The 18981-nt window shown below is 37.3% G+C and overlaps 1 protein-coding gene across 3 annotated transcripts in view; it reads left to right on the top strand.

The window, feature by feature from the left end:
* The window catches only part of Phka1 (phosphorylase kinase regulatory subunit alpha 1), a 191536-nt gene that overhangs the window by 2997 nt on the left and 169558 nt on the right, over nt 1-18981 (top strand). For all 3 annotated transcript variants that reach the window (XM_023707093.1, XM_004646775.2, XM_023707094.1), the window contains exons 3-4: nt 12060-12107; nt 15710-15878. In XM_023707093.1, coding sequence (XP_023562861.1) covers nt 12060-12107; nt 15710-15878 — 217 coding nt within the window. The remainder of the gene's footprint in view (nt 1-12059; nt 12108-15709; nt 15879-18981) is intronic.

Here is an 18981-nt window from a genome sequence, read left to right on the forward strand (position 1 = left end):
GGTTGCTATTCTTCGTAGTGGGTCACATCTCACTGTGCTGTCCTTAGCATCAACAGACATTTGTTATTCTTTAAAGCTGTAACTGACTGTTTTTCTGTACCTTAGGAAATACAGATCAATATTTTTATGACTTTTCTAGAAATAAAAATATATAAGTGTAATGCCTGCAGCGCCCCCCCCATCTTACATCCTGCCCTGAGTGTGTTGCTAGGTATGGTTTCTTTGTTTTCGCTAGAAATCGATACCTACTACAATTTTTGTTGTTGTTGTTGTTTGGTTTGTTTGGTTTGGGTTGGGTTTTTTTTCTGTATTTAGGGCAGGTCTACAGGGTGTTCAGGGTCTCACTTCTAGATCGGATTCGTAGTGATCTGCTTGTTTACAGCCTCCCAAGAGCTGGGGCTACAGGTGTGCACCACTATGCCCAGTGTCATTTGCCCTCTCAGCGCACCCTCGCGGCAGGGCCAGCATGGCACGCCAGGAATCGAACCCCAGCCACTGCGCTCTGCTGAAGCAGACACTTTAGTCCACTGAGCTATCAGGCCAGCCCTCCTGATACAGTTTGGTCAATTTTTAAAAATATTGCTAGAAAAAGTGTATTTTCTCCCCATAGACCAGTTGTTATTCTGAAAAGTTAGCATTTTTGCTTATTTAACCTAAGTGGAAAGAATTTAACAGAAGAGGAAAACGTAGGGAAATCCTGAATTGTTCTTTCTAAAATTTTCATGTTCTGTTATATAACTTCTCATTTTACCAAAAAATATTTTTTAATTCACCCCAGTAGTAACTTCAGAATGTTTCAAAACCTTATGGAAATTGGAAACAACATCAAAAGAGATAACTTCCTGTGAAAATTCTTATGTTGCTATGAACTTGCATTATGGGTTAAAATGTATTTTTATATCAGATATCATTAATATTTTTAAAACCTCATTAGCCATTATTCTACACAAAGGGTCAGAAAGCCATCAGTGTAAAGAATAAATAGTAAATATTTTAAATATTATAAGTCACTTGTGTTCTCTGATCAATTACTCAGCTCTGTAGATGTCATACAAAAATGCTAGAGATGATGTGCAAACAGTGAGCATGGTTATATCCCAGCAAAGCTTTACCAAAACAGTGTTGAACTGGATTTGTCCCTGGTCTAGATGAGTGACTCTAAACTCTGGCTGTACATTGGGAATTACTTGAGAAACTATTCACAAACACCCTTACTGGGCCCCACTTTACAAAAATTTAAATATAAATCTCTGGAAATGGAACCCAGAGGCATGAAGTTTTTAAAATTACCCAGGTGATTCTAATGTACAGAGAGCTCTCCTGCACACAGACAGTGAGTGCTCTATAGCTGGTAAATGAACATACATTAAATCCAACAAATCCATAGATTGAATTTCCACTCACTGCCAACTTTGTCTCACTGTGTGGACCTTCACAAAACATTTATTATTATTCATTTATATCTTTCCCTTCAACTCTTGCTTTGGTTTTTCTCTGATAAATAATGTCGGATACCTGAAGAGAATTCTGGATAAAAATAAAACAACGGTGTAAGTGATTACCATAATTTAGATTGAGAAAAGAATTGTGCACATTGGGGCTGGGGAGATGGCTTAGTAGAATAAGCGCTTGCCTGGCAAGTGCAAGGACCTGAGTTCAATCCCCGGTACAAAAAAAAAAAAAAAAAAAAAAAGAATTATTCACATGTATGGTTTTACAAACTGCCCCTTTGCCCCAGGCAAGTAAACAAAGTCTCATGGTTATAAAAATTAGTCACACAAATCGAGATCCCTTTTTGGCTGCTGCCATTTCTACTTCTTGTTCTTTGAGTACAGTCTCTCGTATTTTATCATGAGTTTAACTATTACTTTTATGACAGTGACTTCCAAATTTTCATCTTTGACTCTGATCTGTTTCAAGCCCCAGGTTTCATTTTTCTTCTCATCACTTTTCCCGTACATACAGTGGCTTCTCAAACTCAGTGTGTCTGAAACCTCTTCTTCGCTAGTAAAAACAACAGAATAAATTACTGAACAGTTCACCACACATCCCTTTTCATTTTAATTGTGTCCTCATTCTACCCATCACCCTGGCAACACTAGTTGCAGTATTTTCTGTTGTGTGGAACGTTAGCACAACTAAGTTTGAAAACATGTTAAACAGAGATTTTTTAACTCTTTAATTTTTCAGAACTTTGCTATACAAAGATAATGTGTGTTTCAAACCTAAGGTGGGAGTGAATTGTATAGCCTTTCTAGAATTTCTTGTATTAGTGTTTATAAAACTGGTTTGATGTGTCTTGATACATATAGACAGAAGACTTGTTTTTCATAATTTCTCTTTAGTTCATCCCCTCCTTCCTTAGCCCTAATCTAAACCTTCATCACCTAATACTATTGTGAAAGCCACACTCCACTTCCAATATTATACCATACCACTGCCCTCCATTGTATCCCCACGTCCAACTGGTTGGTGTCATTATTGTTCCTGTAATAATCCTTTAATAAAGACACCTACTAAACAGATTGTATAAATACCTTCCATTGTATATCATACTTCCCAAAACTACCAGTATTTTATTCTTCATGGATTTTTTTTTTTCAGTACTGGGGATTGAACTCAGGACCTTGTTTTTGCAGGCAGGTGCTTCTGCCACTGAGCTGTATCCACGACCCCAGTATTTTGTGCTTATAAATCCCTGTAAATTAAACATTGTTCTCCCAAATTTACACACAGGGACTGAATTAGAGATGAACCTGGAATTTGGTGGTGCCATAACTAAAACCTAGATTATGTAACTTCAGATTCAGTCTTGTTTGGCTTTTTGCCTCCACAGAAGCTATGAACATTGCCACCACCAGATTCAGGGGCACTGTTTGTTCCATGATCCTGTTTCCTTCATAAACTAATATCATTCGTTGAAAGCCCAACACAGATCCACTTTTTCTATGGTTGTAATCTGTGCTTAATTGTACAATCATAACTTTCTCAGGCCTCCTTTCTTGGAGGATTATTCTAGATCACTTACAGTCCACACCATTTAACACATTCATGTTTGCATCTAACAGACTGCAATTTTCACGTGCCAGGCCTTATAATAGAAATAAAACAGAAAATGTGACCACATGTTTATGTGCAGCCCTCAAAGGTTTTCTTTGGTGCTATGGATTGAATCCAGGGCCTTCTACATGCTGAACATGTGCTTGTCACTGAGTTCCATGCCCAAACTTACCTTACACTTTTATTTTAGAAAATTTCAAACTTAACTCAAAAGTTGGAAGAACAGAAAAATGGACATATTTGCATATACTTCATTTAAATTCACTAGTTGTTAACATTTTGTCATATTTACAAATACCCTTCCACATACACACACATATACACATACCTAGATGATTTTTGATAAGCTGCTTGAGAGTTACTTGTAGCTATGAGTTTATTTTTTTAATCTGCTTAGTACATTGAGGTGTTACATTGAGTTAAATGTCTTTTTTATGAATCTGATTTCTGCTCCCCTTTTCCCAAGGAGTTCATAGTCTGATGAAGGGATAGATGTATAAACAAATAGTTATGAAACAGTAAGACAGTACTCTAGATATTATGTAATTGAAAACAAGTACAATATTAGTCAGCTTTCCTATTGCTGGTGAAAATACCTGACTCCTACTTTAAAAGAGCAGATGTGTATTTTGACTCACAGTTTCAGAGTGTTCAGTATGTGACTGGCTACATCCACTGCAGAAATACCATGGTGAAAGGCCATGGTAGAGCAAAGCTACTTAGTTTGTGGTGGTCAGGAAGCAGAGCACAGGGGAAGAGTACCAGCAAGGTCTATGCCCCCTAAAAGTACGGACCCACTGCCTAATAGTGCATTTACCTATCTAATGGGCCCTGATGGTCCAATCAATTCTTCAGGAATCTCTTAATCCACTCAAATTGGCAACTAAGGTTAACAACTGTGTTCTACATCTTGTTAAACTTGACACCCAAACACATCTTTAACCATAATTAATCTCAAATTATAGACAATAGCAAGGTCATAATTTCACCTAACATTATGTAACTATCATGGGTATAACCAAACCCACAATATCTCCTTCTATAGAGTCTCAAAAGTTCTAACGCATTGCTCAAAAATTCATGTCAGTGTCTCAAGGCAAACCCTTAGCATGAATTCCCTATAAAATGTAAAAAGTAAGTCACATATTCCCAGTATGTTATACAAGTACTAGATGAACATTCCCATTCCAAAAGGGAGGAATAGGAGATGGAAAAGAATAGAGCCAAAGCAAGACTGAGGCGAAACAGGGCAAACTTTAGGTCTGTCGACCCTGTGGCCAGCATCAGGGACACATGGTGGTGCGAAGTGAGGAACAAAGGGCTTGGGCAGCCTCCCCCTGATGCTCTTGCCAGTTGCAGCCCACCTGGCCTCTCTCTTCTACTGAGTATGCTAATTTCATGCCACTTTCCCCAGCAGATACTTCACATTCCTGGTATATGCAACTTTCTCAACTTCCCACTGCATCTCTAATTTCATTCTCACTGCTTCATGTACCCATCTCTCAGGCACACATTGTGTGGCCTCTCAAGCCTTCCTTTCAAATCTGTGTAGACACTTCCATGACCACACAAGTCTTGCATTCTTTTTTTCCTTCGGTACCGGGGATTGAACTCAGGACTTTATACTTCCCAGGCAAGCGCTTATTCTACTGAGCCATCTCCCCGGCCCAAGTCTTGCATTCTGCAGTCTTAAAGACCCAGCATCATGAGGATGTCACCACGATCTGCCACCAGCTCATGTAGTGGCCAAGGACCCTTGGAACATGGTTTCTGTGTGCCTGGACAGCTAACCAAGTGAAATGAATCCCAAGAAATCAGTTCTCTGGGCAGTGCATTTTGAGCAGGGGGTCCAGAGATTCTTTTCTCAAATAAAAGGTTTACATTTTGCATCATTCAGGCTGGGATGAGTGAGAATTGACTAGTTTTAAAATGCCCTAAAGGTATGTGTTGTCCTCATTCAAAATACTTGATTTGTTTTTAAATGGTACTAATCTCTAGAAATCACACTTCTTTTGACACCAACTTTATATGTGCTTTCCATGTACTTTCTGCCAAAACTTTATTATTTTTTACTTGTAATACAAATTTTTATTAATTTTTATTTACCTGTTATTAATGCATAATTTATTTATTTTTATTAACTTTAATGAGAAAGAAATAGCAATGAAAAAGTTCCAAAATAAGTTAATAGGACAGTTACAACAATTAATACATTGTATATTGTTGTTTTCTTAGTAATTACTCAGAGTACAAGATGCAGACAGGATATCTTGTCTAAACACTGTTAGTACAAATCTTTCTTCTCATTGAACTAAGGGAAAGTACCTGTATATCTATTCCAACTCTTTTGTATATACAGATATTTTTTTTCACTACAAAATGGTCCTTCATCTATATCCCCTTTTCTGTTTTATTTTGTCAGAGATGGGTGTTCTAGTGCCATTCAAATATTGCAGGTGCATGAATTCAGCAAAATAATCCAATATAGTCCGGTAGTCCATAACAATAGTGGTTTATCCGTAGGACTGGCAATGTCAGAAGTTGTTGACTTGAGCCTTTTACAGCTCAGCATATTAATATGGCTTTGCTTTTTATACTTCATGGTTATACTTTTTTGCTGGATGGTTAAGACCAAGTTAAAGCAAGAGCTATATAACTAAAAACGTAGCTTTTGTATCTGACAAGGTCAGTCAAATCCCCTCAGGATTTACCCTCAAACCATGTACAGCAGTTTATAGATCTTTTGACAGTGTCAGCCATGTGGATGAGTCACAGCCATTGCTTGACCAATTGACTCTCTGTGAAAGCCTGAGAGAATGTTTTCTCTCTAGGTGACTCTCCTTAGGCCCACTATACATCGTTGATCACTTTCCTCTGTGGCCCCACAATCTCCTTGAACAGAAAAGTTGGGAAAAAAGAAGGAAAAAAAAGTATGGGGCCAGGGAGATGGCTCAGTAGAATAAGTGCTTCCCTGGCAAGCACAAGGGCCTAAGTTCAATCCCAGGTTCCACAAAAAAAAGAAAAGAAAAAGAAAATTTTGGATGCCAGTGAGTTACAGGATGTTACAGTACAAGTTCTCTTATGTCCTGAGTCCTCACTGACCTTGAAAGGCTAGGGCCAAAATATTGGCTATCCTTGTAGCCTTTCTTTTTCTCTAATTTTTGATCTTCATACTTCAGTTGTTAACCATCCAAAAGAGAAGCTTAATGATATTATTACCCTATAACAGAGGCAGTTGAGCTTAACACCACTGTCTGAATATCAAATGCCTTAGATATAACATGGAACAAGTATTTTCCAACAATCATTGATATTCTAAACTTTAAATCCCTATAGAATGTAAAAAAACAATTACACATTTTTGCACAAGAATTTAGAAATCCAGCCATATACAGTATTGTAGCAGGACAATCCTATGTCAATTTTTTTCTTGTCTCTTTTTTTTCTTTTATTATCTTTTTATTAAACAAACATTTACTTGAAAGAGTATAGCAATAATCGATATAACGTTAGAAGCAGTACACATTTAGAATACAAGAATGATACAGGGAACACAGGCTTGGGGGCCCCCTTCCTGTGCCTCTCTCAGACAGGAGCTTTCTTTCCCTTAATAAATATATTCTGCTCATAAAAGAAGGATAGGTATTCCAAGCTTGGTTTTAATATTATACATTGCTATCCTAGGTGTAGTTGCTTATTTCACAGGTATCAGCATGTATAGTTAGTCAGGGTGAGAATTCTACCAATTAACTGCTAGTTTCAAAGACCTGATAGAGATTCTCAGGATCATTGCCTTACCCATCTTGTACACATAAATGTATGGTTTTGGCCCTGCCATGTTTCCTAACCTTTCTCCTTGCTCTTTCTTCATTGTTTAATCCTTAAGTTCTCACTTTCCATTTAATTGTGTTATACCTTTCAATTTTTATTTTTTCTTTTGAGTTCTTACACTAGGGAGACTGTATGATATTTACTCATGTGGGTCTGATTTATTTCACTTATGAGTATATCTTCAAGTTACATCTACTTATATATGAAGGCCTCAAATTTGTCATTCTTTATAGCTGAGTAATACTCCATTGTATAAAAACACCACATCTTTTTCATCCATTCCTCAGGTGATGGGCACTTTGTTGCTTTCAAGATTTGGCTATCACAAATTGTGCTGCTATAAACATAGGTGCACATATATCACTATGATACAATATTTTCAGTTCTCTTGGAAAAATTCCCAGAAGGGGGATAGCTAGTTTGAATGGGACTTCCAGTCCCAACTTTTTAAGGAGTCTCCACACTGATTTCCATAATGGTTGCACCAGTCTACATTCCCACAAGCAGTGGAGAACGGTTCCTTTTTCCCCACATCCTCTCCAACATTTGTTGTTGGTTGACTTTTTTAATAGGCATTCTTTGTGGGGTGAAATGGTATCTAAGTGTTGTTTCAATTTGTATTTCACTGTTGACTTGTGATGTGGAGCATTTTTTCATATGTTTATTAGCTTCTAGTATTTCTTTCTCTGAGAAGTGTGTGCTCATCTTGGATGCTCATTTCTGGATTAGGTCTTTACATTTTTAAGTCCCAATGTTTTTCAGTTCTTTATAAATTTTAGAGAGAAGACCTTTGTCTGAGTGCTTATTAGTTAAGACTTTTTTTTCCAACTTTGTGGGTTGTCCTTTCACTCTGTTGATACTTTCTTTTGATGTGTAAAAACTTCCCAATAAGAGAAGGGCCCAGTTGTTAATTCTTTCAGGTATTACCCATGCAGTTTGATTTTTATTCATGAACTGTTTGTCTACCACTCTGTCTTCAAGAGTTCCTCATACTTTCTCTTCCAGGAGATTTAGTGTCTCTGTTTTAATGTTTAGATCTGTAATCCATTTTGACTTTAGCTTAGTGCATGGTGATAGACCTGGGTCAAGTTTTAGTTTTCAGCATGTAGAGAGCCAGTTTTTCCAGCTCCGTTTGTTAAAGAGGCTATCTATCTTCCAGTAAGCATGTTTGGCCACTTTATCGAAGATAAGGTGGCTGACTGTGTTTTTATTGGCTTCTGCATCTTCTAATGTATTCCATTGATCCTCAGGTCTATTTTTTTTGCCAGTACCATGCTGACTTTATCACAGTAGCTTTGTAGTATGATTTCAAGTCAGCAATTGTAATGCCTCCTGCCTTGTCTTTGTTGTCCAGGATTGCCTTTGCTATTCTAGGTTTTTTCTGGTTCCAAATAAATTTTAAGAATGATTTCTCTAAGTCTGGGAGGTATGTTGGTAGTAGTTTGATAGGGTTTGCATTAAATCTGTACAACAATTTTGGGAGTATGGCCATCTTCACAATGTTGGTTCTTCCTATCCAGGAGCATGGAATATCTTTCCATTTTCTGAAATCCTCTACAATCTTCTTTTTCAGAGTACTGTAATTTTCATTGACTAGATCTTTTACTTCTTTAGTTAGGTTAATTCCTAAGTATTTCATTTTCCACAGTGCTATTGTAAAAGGTATTGTTTTTCTAATGTCCCTCTCCATGTGTTTGTTGTCTGTGCAGAGGAATGCTATTGACTTTTGTATCCTGCTATGCTACTGAATTTGTGTATTAATTTTAGTAGCTTCTTAGTGGAGTTTTTTTGGGTCTTCCAAGTAGAGTATCATGTCATCTGCAAATAATGATAATTTAACTTCTTCTTTACCTGTTCTCATTCCTTTTATTTCTCTCTGTTGTCTAATGGCTCTAGCTAATGATTCCAGAACTATATTGAATAGGAGTGGTGATAGAGGACATCCTTGTCTTGTACCAGATCTGAGAGTAAAAGATTTCAGTTTTTCCCTCTGCCAAAATTTAAATCGTTCAAATGTTTCTGTTCTTTTTTCCCCAATTCTCACTATAAATCTGACTAAAGGCAGCCAGTCATACCCATCCCACAAACTGAATATTGAGATAGTTTGAAAATTTCTCAGCAGACAAATTAGTCTACCTCTCGTAAACTGAGCAGCCTGCAAAATCTCAGGACATGGGTCAAATATAGACAAGATTTTGCTGGAGTGTACCTCTATTCCAATCCCCAATTGAGTCTTTTGTTTCCAACTGAAAACTCATGAACCTGGCCTTTACTGTTGTATTCCTAATAGCATTCATATCTTTTGAGCTCTAAAATTGCTCATCAAGCTCTACTTCGAGCATTCTATGAGTTTTCTATCCTTCATCTCGAAACATTAACAAACTCCCCCCATAAACCAGTACCAAAGGCTTCTAAACTACATTGGTTAGGTATAGTCACAGCAATGAGCTCCAGTTTTCTGTACTAACTTCGCAGTTGCTGGTACAAAATACAGTGGTACCTTGGTTCACAAACTTAATTTATTCCACAATTCTGGAAAGGACAGTCATGTTTGTGCAGGAAAGATGTCTGTAGTTGTGTTCATCACCCAATGCAGAGCTCACAAAAACAAAAGTTTGCCAAATGCTTTTGTTTGGGCACCAAATCATTGGCAAACAAAAGCATTCATTTACCAAGGTGCCATTGTACTTGACACTCACAACTTTAAGGAAGAAAAGTTTATTTTGGCTCACACTTTCAGAAGGCTTAGTCCGTAGTCAGCTGGCTCCAAGGCAGAAATGGCATGGTGGCGGGTGATGGTGGAGCATAGTTCCTTACTTCATGATAATTGGGAATTAGTTCACAGGGGCAAAGCACCAGTGAGAGGCACACCTTCTAAAGACACAGCTCCACAACCCACCTCCTAATAGCACATTCAACTATGAACATCAAAGGATTATTCCGCTGACTATTACAGCATCCCCATGATCCAGTCACCCCTAAGAGTTTCTTAATCCAGTTAGTTTTACAATTAAGCTTAACCATCACAAGTACAAAGTTCTGTGGTGGAAATGTCTAAACTTGAACAAAGTGATGAATGCTTCACAGAAGGAATGGATTTCAAAGCACAATCAGGAATTCCTGGGTAGAGAATATTATACTTAAGTTTGTTTAACTAATCTGTGCTATCTCCTTGCTTTCATGTGCTACAAAACCTGCCAGAGATTCAGTAAATATGAGAGAGAGAGAGAGAGAGAGAGAGAGAGAGAGAGAGAGAGAGAGAGAGAGAGAGATTGTGTACAGCCATGTATTTTTAGACTGTTAGGTCACAGATATATAGATCCATATCCTGAAAAAGAGTAGGTGAAAGGGAATGCTACTTACTGAGAGTAGGAGCACTGGTGTATGAAGGTGCATGTATAAATAATGTCAGCCAATGCATGTGACTAGGAAAGTAGCCAGTTTGGGTGAAAACACAGTCCTGGAACTCCTATCTCCACATGCTTCCTATTAAATTTATCCCAATTTAGAAGTTGGAACTTGAAGACAAAATGGCTGATAAATGGCTCTCCAGGAGGACAAAATTAGATTGCAGTTACCTATCTTCCACTGAGTGTGTGATTGTCCAAGTTTCCTGCATAAATTTAATTAAATTTAAATGATAGTAATGGGGCTAGATGGTAATGAGAGCTGATGGGTAGGCAAAAGATAAAGTGTCTTACATAGTGAAATGGTAAAGAAGCCAATGTTTACAAAACATTGTTCAAGCCCCTTTCCCTGCTTCCTACTCACACTAATTGAATGTTGGAACAGAAAGAATGTGGTAGAAACCTTTGGGTATTTAAAGACATGTATCAGAATTAACCAAAATGTCCCCACAGAGGAGATGTGTCCAATATTTTAAGTAATAGGAAATATTAACAAAGATGGTCTTTTTCTTTGGGGTCAAAGTAATGATGTGGATTTTCTTTTAGGGCTTATAGTCAGTTCATTAGTGACTATAAATGGAGATAATAACCACCATAATCTTTCAAATGTGACAAGATCATGCACTGCCTGTTCTTTCTGTCTTTTAAAATCTTCTATCACTAAAGGGAGGAGAACATTTATAGAAAAAATTACTAAAGAAAGAGGACTCTCCCAAGGAAAAAAGTTACTATCTTCTCAGTAAAAAGCTTCATAAATAGTTGGATTATACTTTTTAGTAGAAACTTATGCTCTGTTATATGTAATTTGGTATTACAAACATATACCAAAAAAATCAAGTGTCCTTAAAAATAAATATTTATCTTTATCACACTTATTGTCTATAGTCCTACTTGAATATGTTTTTGAAGGAAAAACAAAATGATGGGACTCTTAAACAGATTAGTCTTCAGAAGTAACCTGGCTGGATTTTTTTAATGACCTGTGAAGCAGAAAGCCTTTTAGAGAATTGCTGAGGATTTTAAGTGTTATGTTCCTTCAGAACATACCTACCCATGCTACTGCTGTTGTTGGAATTTGAAGACAAAAAATGGTTGATAAAGGCCATTCCAGGAGGACAAAAACAGTGTCATGTGGTGGTCAGAATTTTGGAATGTTATAATTGGAAAACAAAATACTTTAAAATTTCTTAAGCCCTAGTAAGAGAAATAGTGATGCCTGAAGAATTAAAAAATCTGTTCTTTTTTCCTCCATGGAGCAAGTTTTGTGTCATATTAACCATCCCACTTTACACTTACTCTGAGTTAGAATACACTTTTTTCCTTGGGGAAAATCCAGATAGTTATTTCTATGGAATTTTAATTCTTGGTTAGTTTAGAAAACATAAAAAGTAATGTGACAACCTTTCTAGGCCACAGGATGGATTTTACAGTATCCTCAGAGCCCTAGGATTTTTGAACTACCTTGCCCTTTTTCCTTCAGGTGGCATGGCCTCTACTAGGATGGCTGATTTATTTTTGCATAAACTTACCAACGTTTGTATTGTTATTTTTTAAACTGAAAGAATCACAGACTGTAACATTTGGTTCCACTTTTTGCTGAAATCTGCTCTTCTATGTACCTATAAAGTAAATGCCACATAAATAGGAACCCAGGATAGAGTTACTTGTTCTCGAAATGTCAGGAGCCAACTGCAGTTGCTGAGTAAGTGTTCTCACATCTGAGGATGTTTATAACAGTCTGGTTTCCATTTATTTCTGCAGAGTGTAGTGAAGCTGATGAGAGGACTGCTACACTGCATGATCAGACAGGTATGGTGTTGGTTACAACTTGTTCTCTAGCAAAAGTGCCTCATAATAATATGTCCACCTCTTAGAGAATGCTTATGGCTTATCTTTTTTCAATTTCACAAATAGTACACACTAATTTTAGAAAATTGGTGAAAATCAGGTGAAAAATGTGACCTATAATCTCACTACCCAGTTATCACTGAAATATTTCCAGTCCTTTTTTTCCCTGTACAAATGATGCTTAATGTGATTCTGTGTTGTTGTACATGCAATTATTATACAGGGTAAAAGATAATGTAGGTCTAAAACCCTCATCTGAAACTCTTGTGGCCAGATCAACTTTAGAATTATGAATTTTCAGGGCTGGCACACAGCTTTGTGGTAAATCAATTGTCTAGTATGTGTGAAGCCCTGGGACCAATACTCAGTAATACAAAAACAATGAATTTTAAAAGAATTGAAATTTTTCAGATTTAAAAGGTAGTATATTACATATGCTATCTTATTCTATCAGTGGATCTAAGACAGTGCTCTATAATCAAAAGTGTACCTCTGTGGGAAAACAAATGGAATAAAGTCTATGGAAATACACCTGTATCAGTTTGAATCTACCATTGCCACCAAGTGACATTTTAAAAAAGTGATTCTTTGTGTGAAACAGAATAATAGAAAAGACGGCAGCAAGCAGGCTCAGAGCCCGCGGTTCAATACCCAGGCCTGTAGTGCTGGCCCCGCCTCTGGGGCTCACTGAGGTGGCAATTGAGACTGGGCATGGCACATGCCTGTAATCCCAGCTCCTGGGAGGCTGAAACAGGTGGATCACTACGAGTCCCATCTAGTAGTGAGACCCTGAACACCCTGTAGACCCTTCCCTAGAACACAGGAAAAGAAAAAGACTGCAGAATGCACAGCTTATAAATTATTAGGAAAGTTCAGAAACAGATCAACAAAATATGACATAGGAGTTATATAATTTACTAATTAGTAAGAAAATAGTGAATATACAAATGAAAATGAACAAAAAGTCACTCCAAGAAATATAAAATACTTAATGCATGAAGAACAGTTTATTCTTCCTGGTAGAGCAAAGAAAATGCCAATTAAATTTGACTATTACAAACCAATCTAAAACATCAAATTGACTAAAATTAAAAGCCTGACCTAAACCCAAGGCCATTGCACTGTTATGGATAAAATGAAGTGGGCTCTTGGGATGGAAAATGAATGAAATAGTTAAAAACCTCTCTACATAGCAATTTACCAATGGACCTTAGTAGTTTTAAAATTATTCAAATACTTTGATCCAGTACTTCTGCTTTATAGCAATTCACTCTATAGAAACCACCAGAAATGGAGATGTTTATACAAGAATGTCTGGCCAGGATTTACTGCATCACTTAGGACTACACTCAAGCTGCGTGTAACAGAAACCCGACAGAGGCTTAAACAAGCAGCATGTTCCTTCTGTTTATGTATCAGGAAGTTCAGAGGTCAGCAATCCATCAGGGTCCAAGCTCCCCAGGCTTCCACTGTAGTACCCAAAGCAAGTAACTGTCTTCCTTAAGCCAAAAACTGGCTCTGGTGCTCTTAGGTTTCATGTCGGCATTCCAAGCAGAGTGAAGAGATAAGAGCAAAGATTCATGCTTGCCCAGTCTGTCCATTTGTAGCAGAACACCCAACAGCTTTGTTAAGCAGGCATCCACTTGCATCTCTTAACTCTCCTGTGTGAGTCATATAGCCTCTTTTAGCAGAAACTGGAAAGGGATTTTCAACCACTAACATTATTATCTCCCCCAGCAGATGCGGTGTTTGGCTAATGATGAAGCTACAATGGAGATTCTGTTTAATTATGAAATTCTCTGTAGCTATTAATGTCAGGTTTTTCAACTATAGTAATTTTGAACATGCTCACCAGGTGATATCAAGTAAAAAGCAGGACAGAAAACATTTATGCTATAATCTCAGTTTTATTTTTCATCTGCTTTGGCATAAATTTTACTGCATAAATTTTCATGACTTTCTCAGCTATCAGACCCCTTTTTTAATGCCACCACTCTTTTTTGTCACTATGATTGCTTTCTTCATCTGGAAGCAAAGGCTGGATTTGCTAGGTCTCCCTGGTGGCCATTCTCACTCTTTGGAAGCAGAACCGGAACACAGGCTCAGCTGGCATTACTTAATATACCCACTTCCCACCAAAAGAGTTCTGGCAGTAAAACTTACCTGAGAAACCTTTTCAAGGTGTTTGGGTTTTTAAGACTGGAGATAAAGGATCTTGGATTTGCAATAATTTACATTTCTCAACATTGAGTGAAGTTGAGCATCCTTTCGTGAGTAGATTGAAATTTTGCATTTCCTCATTGATAAAGTGCCTACTTGGTCCTATGCCTATTTTCCTTTTAGGTTGTCTCTTTCTTACTTACTGAGGAGTGTTTATGTATTGTGGACATGAATCATTTGTTAAATGCATTGCAGGGTTTTTTGTTTTTTTGGCGGAACCAGGATTGAACTCAGGTCCTTGTGCTTGCCAGGGAAGCGCTTATTCCACTGAGCCATCTCCCTGGCCCATAGATTTTTTTTTAGTAGTTTACTATTTATCTTTTAAGTTTAGGTTTTCGCTGTACAAAAGTATTTTAATAACAAATTACTTAATCCTAGATCTTAAAACATGTCTCACCGATTTCTAGAAATTGAAATTATGTTGCATTAGAAAATGAAATTAAAGCCCAGATTGGTAAAGTGGTTGCCTACAGACACAGAAGAGACACAACAAATCTAAACTAGAAAGAAATTAACTCTAGACTTCTGACCTTAATTATTAGTGCTGTCTTTATTGCACTATCACAACTACTTACTTGTCCCCTGTCACTGCAATGTTTTTCTATTTTAAATATTTCCACTTTCTGTCTTACCAATAGGCTTAAAGTCAATAATTTAATAAATAACATTTTAAGGTGTAGTAGTTACTACCATATACTGCAGACATAAATAGTAAAATCTAAGTTTCAGGAACTAAGTCCTTTAACTGTCTTTTGCCCAGTGTTTCCCTGCTGAACCTTGCTCATTTCAGTAAGGGAGCCGAACTCATGTCCTCATGGATGCTAGACACATAGTATACCACTGAACTATATCCTCAGCCTCCAGTGTCTCTAGTTTCAGCTTTGTGTTATACCTTCTTTGTCATTCTTCATATATCTCACCATCTTCTTTCATTACTTCTTCAAAATATATCAACTTTCCTAATTTCCCTAAAAATTCTTACCTCAATTTGAGTAGTAAATGTACAACACTGAGTTACCTCTTACTAAGCTGTTCTCACTGAAATACTTTGATTCTCAGTTTACATCTGCAATGTGGCAAAACAACCATATGGAGAGTGAAAGAGTCAATGAATAAGAAATAGCAGTTTTTCACCATTTGTTATTATTTTCCTATTAAATTGCTTCAACTGAAAAATAGTAACAAGTTTTTAACAGTTATATTAGTGTTGGGGAAAAGAAGTAACAATGCATTTTAAATATTCACAGCTACCTGAAGACAGCCTTCAATGATATAAATACTACAGAAATGTGGCACATGAATTGATTGTTCCAAATATCTTTCTCTTACTGTTTTTTTTTCAGGTGGATAAAGTAGAGTCCTTCAAATATAGTCAAAGCACTAAAGATAGTCTCCATGCCAAGTACAACACCAAAACTTGCAGCACTGTAGTGGGTGATGACCAGTGGGGACACCTACAGTTGGATGCTACCTCTGTATACCTGCTCTTCTTAGCACAAATGACTGCCTCAGGTCAGTTCCAGGGAAGAAGTACTGCAAGCCTCTGAGCTTAGAGTTCTTGCTCTAGCACTTTGTTTCTCCAAAGATATTGGTCAGAAAATAACATAGTTGTTTATATTGTTCAAAGGAGCACAGTGGAAACAATGACATTGCACGTTTTGTGTAGAAAAACAACTCTTTGAGGTCTAGGTAATATCTAGTATGTTGAGAAACAAGTGTAGAGCACTAGTGTATATTCTTATAAGATGAGAACGAGGAAGTCTAGAATAACCTTCTTCAGATGGATGCTGTTTTTACTAATCCTCAGATAAAAGGAGTAGGAAGAAAGAGTTAGGGTTTGTTTCTGGTTCTTATACTGTACACTGATAAACCTACATTAGTATAAGTATAAACTGAATCACCTAGAATATATACTCTTTATGCATGTATTATAAATAAGGCATCTGTCTATAGGCATTTGTGGGTTTTTTTGTGGTACTGGGGATTGAACTCAGGACCCTATTGTGTTACGTTTAAGGAATTACTTACTTGATTAGAATCTGAATAATTTTTTTTTGGTTGTGGTTGAATAATACACTCCTCCAAGGTGCCTTTGTTATTCACCCTAGATCGTTGACCTGAAAAATTAAAGTGTAAAGGATCACAAGTTAGATCCCAACCTGGGAAAGTTAACAAAGCTCTGTTTCAAAAAAAAAAAGATAAGGGCTGGGGACCTAGCAAAGACCCTGGATTCAGTGCCCAGTATTACAAAAAAGAAATAACATAACCTTTTCTATTTATACTAAATTGAGGAAAATAAGCATAAATCTCACAACATCCATTTTATAAACTAGTAAGATCTTTGCCAGATCTTCTAAGTAAGTCAATATATTTCTTGTAACAACACTTTTTAATTGTTGAGAGTTGAACCCAGGGGCTTCTACATGCTAGGCAAGTACTATACCACTGAGTTACACCCCTACCAATACCATACTTTTGGCATTTCAATTTCTTAATCTTTCTGTCTAGTTAAAGAGCTCCTTCCCACTTAGAACATCCGAGGTGGGAATGTCACATTTGTCCTTTGTTGTTTTTTTTTTAGCCAGCTCAGCCCACCCTGAGGGCTGGCCCGGGGAAGCATATGGTGCTGGGGATTGAACCACAGTCCCCTGTGCCTGCCTGCTTCCCTATGCAGGCACTTTATCTCACCAGTCCCACACATTTGTTCTTTGCTTACAGAAGTAAATATTTGGTAATAAATATTCCTTTTTTTCTCCTTCTAATAGAACTCATCCCAGAAGATGAATTTTGTATATGCACATACAGTGTCCTTTTGGAAAAGAAATTTCTCTCAGAACAAATATATTTAGGTTTCATTGATTTAAATTGAATAGCAGCCATAATTTAATTTCTAATATTTTTAATAATAGTTCTTGAGGGTTTTTTTTAACAACATAAACAGTAACTAACCATGGTGACTTTAAATTTTGAGTCCATAATTAAAATAGAAATATACTAAAAAAAATCTTGAGATATATTCAATATATGTTTTTTAGCTCCTGATTTAACATTTGATTTTTCAACTGGCTTTGATAAGTGCTTAGAATAAGATGGTTATTATTTGATCAGGCCTCTGAAAAATACATAGGAATAAGTGGAAAATCACAAGTCAGAAAAGGGAAAGGAATAACATGAATACAGCACAGGAGCTTGAAAATTACTTGCCATCAAGGTAAGACAAGGTATTTTCTACAGTTGCAGTATAAAATGTGCATGGAAAATGGTAAAGTAGAAAGCTAGAACTAACCATTTAAGGACCTGTGTATCATGGCAAATAGTTTGGTGCTTAGTTTGCAATCAGTAGAGAGCCATTGAAGGTGGACAATCAAGTAACTTTCTAATGACTCACTCCAGCAGCAGCATAATAGACAGGAAGGGGATAAAATTTAAATGAGACTAGTTAAGAGGTTAGCAAAATGACACAGAAAATAAGAACATAAGACAGTTGCCTTGCAAATGACAAGATACTATGTGAAATATAATTGATAGATTATAAGGATCTTCATAAAATATGTAGCAGTTCTGCTCATGTTTCTGAATACTTAATTTCAGCCATGGTTAAGATACACTTAGATAGGAGCCGGGGAGATGGCTCAGTAGAATAAGCGCTCCCCTGGCAAGCACAAGGGCCTGAGTTCAATCACCGGTTCCACAATAAATGAATAAATAAATAAATTAATTAATTAATTAAAAGATACACTTAGATAGGGGGCTGGCCAGATAGCTCAGTGGACTAAAGTGCCTGCTTATGCAGAGTGCAGTGGCCGGGGTTCAATCACTGGCCTGCCATGCCAGGCCTGCCCCCAGGGCACACTGAGACAGCGATAAAGACTGGGCATGGTGGCGTGCACCTTTAATCCCAGAGTTTAGGAGGCTGAAAATAGGAGAATCACTATGAGTCCGATCTACTTAGTGAGACCCTGTAGACACGGTAGACCCTGTCCTAAATACAGAAAAAAATAAGATACCCTTAAGCAGAATCCAAGTGAAAGTGACAGTATGGCAGCATGAGGAGCATCATGGACCGTACCTCAGCAAAGCAATAATAAATGCTAAAAAGGCCTGAGTTCAATCCCCAGTTCCACAAAACAAACAAACAAAAGTCCAAAAACCTAAGCCTTTAAAGTCATTGAAAAGTGTCAAGAAGGCACATAGCAATTGGTAAGACACTTTTCCAGGTAATCTACTAAATCCTGGTACCAGGAGTGAAGGATTGCCATTTGAGTCTCATCCTACTCCATCCCTAACCCCAGCTCATCCTAACATAAGTATTGTTCAGAGTGGGCATAGTCAAGAGTGCAAGTGCCCTCTCCCCTTAGCTGCAGTTTAAGGCTACTGCGCTTCCCCAACAGATGCAGAGTGCCCTCATTTCTCATCCCTGCTGCATGTTCCAGAATCTGTAGTCCTGGAAAGAACAGTTTAGAAATCCAGAAGGCCTTTCCTCCTCACTCTGAGCCCCTGGATGGGTAGGATCAGTACTGCAGGCATCCTTAACTGAGAATACTAGGCCCTGAGTGTCCTTCGTCCAACTCTCTAGTAGAGTGGAGAATCCACATTGGGAGAGCCAAGCTAAGGA

The sequence above is a fragment of the Octodon degus genome, unplaced genomic scaffold (genome assembly GCF_000260255.1).
Source record: "Octodon degus isolate 3935 unplaced genomic scaffold, OctDeg1.0 scaffold00280, whole genome shotgun sequence".
NCBI classification, from domain to species: Eukaryota; Metazoa; Chordata; class Mammalia; order Rodentia; family Octodontidae; genus Octodon; species Octodon degus.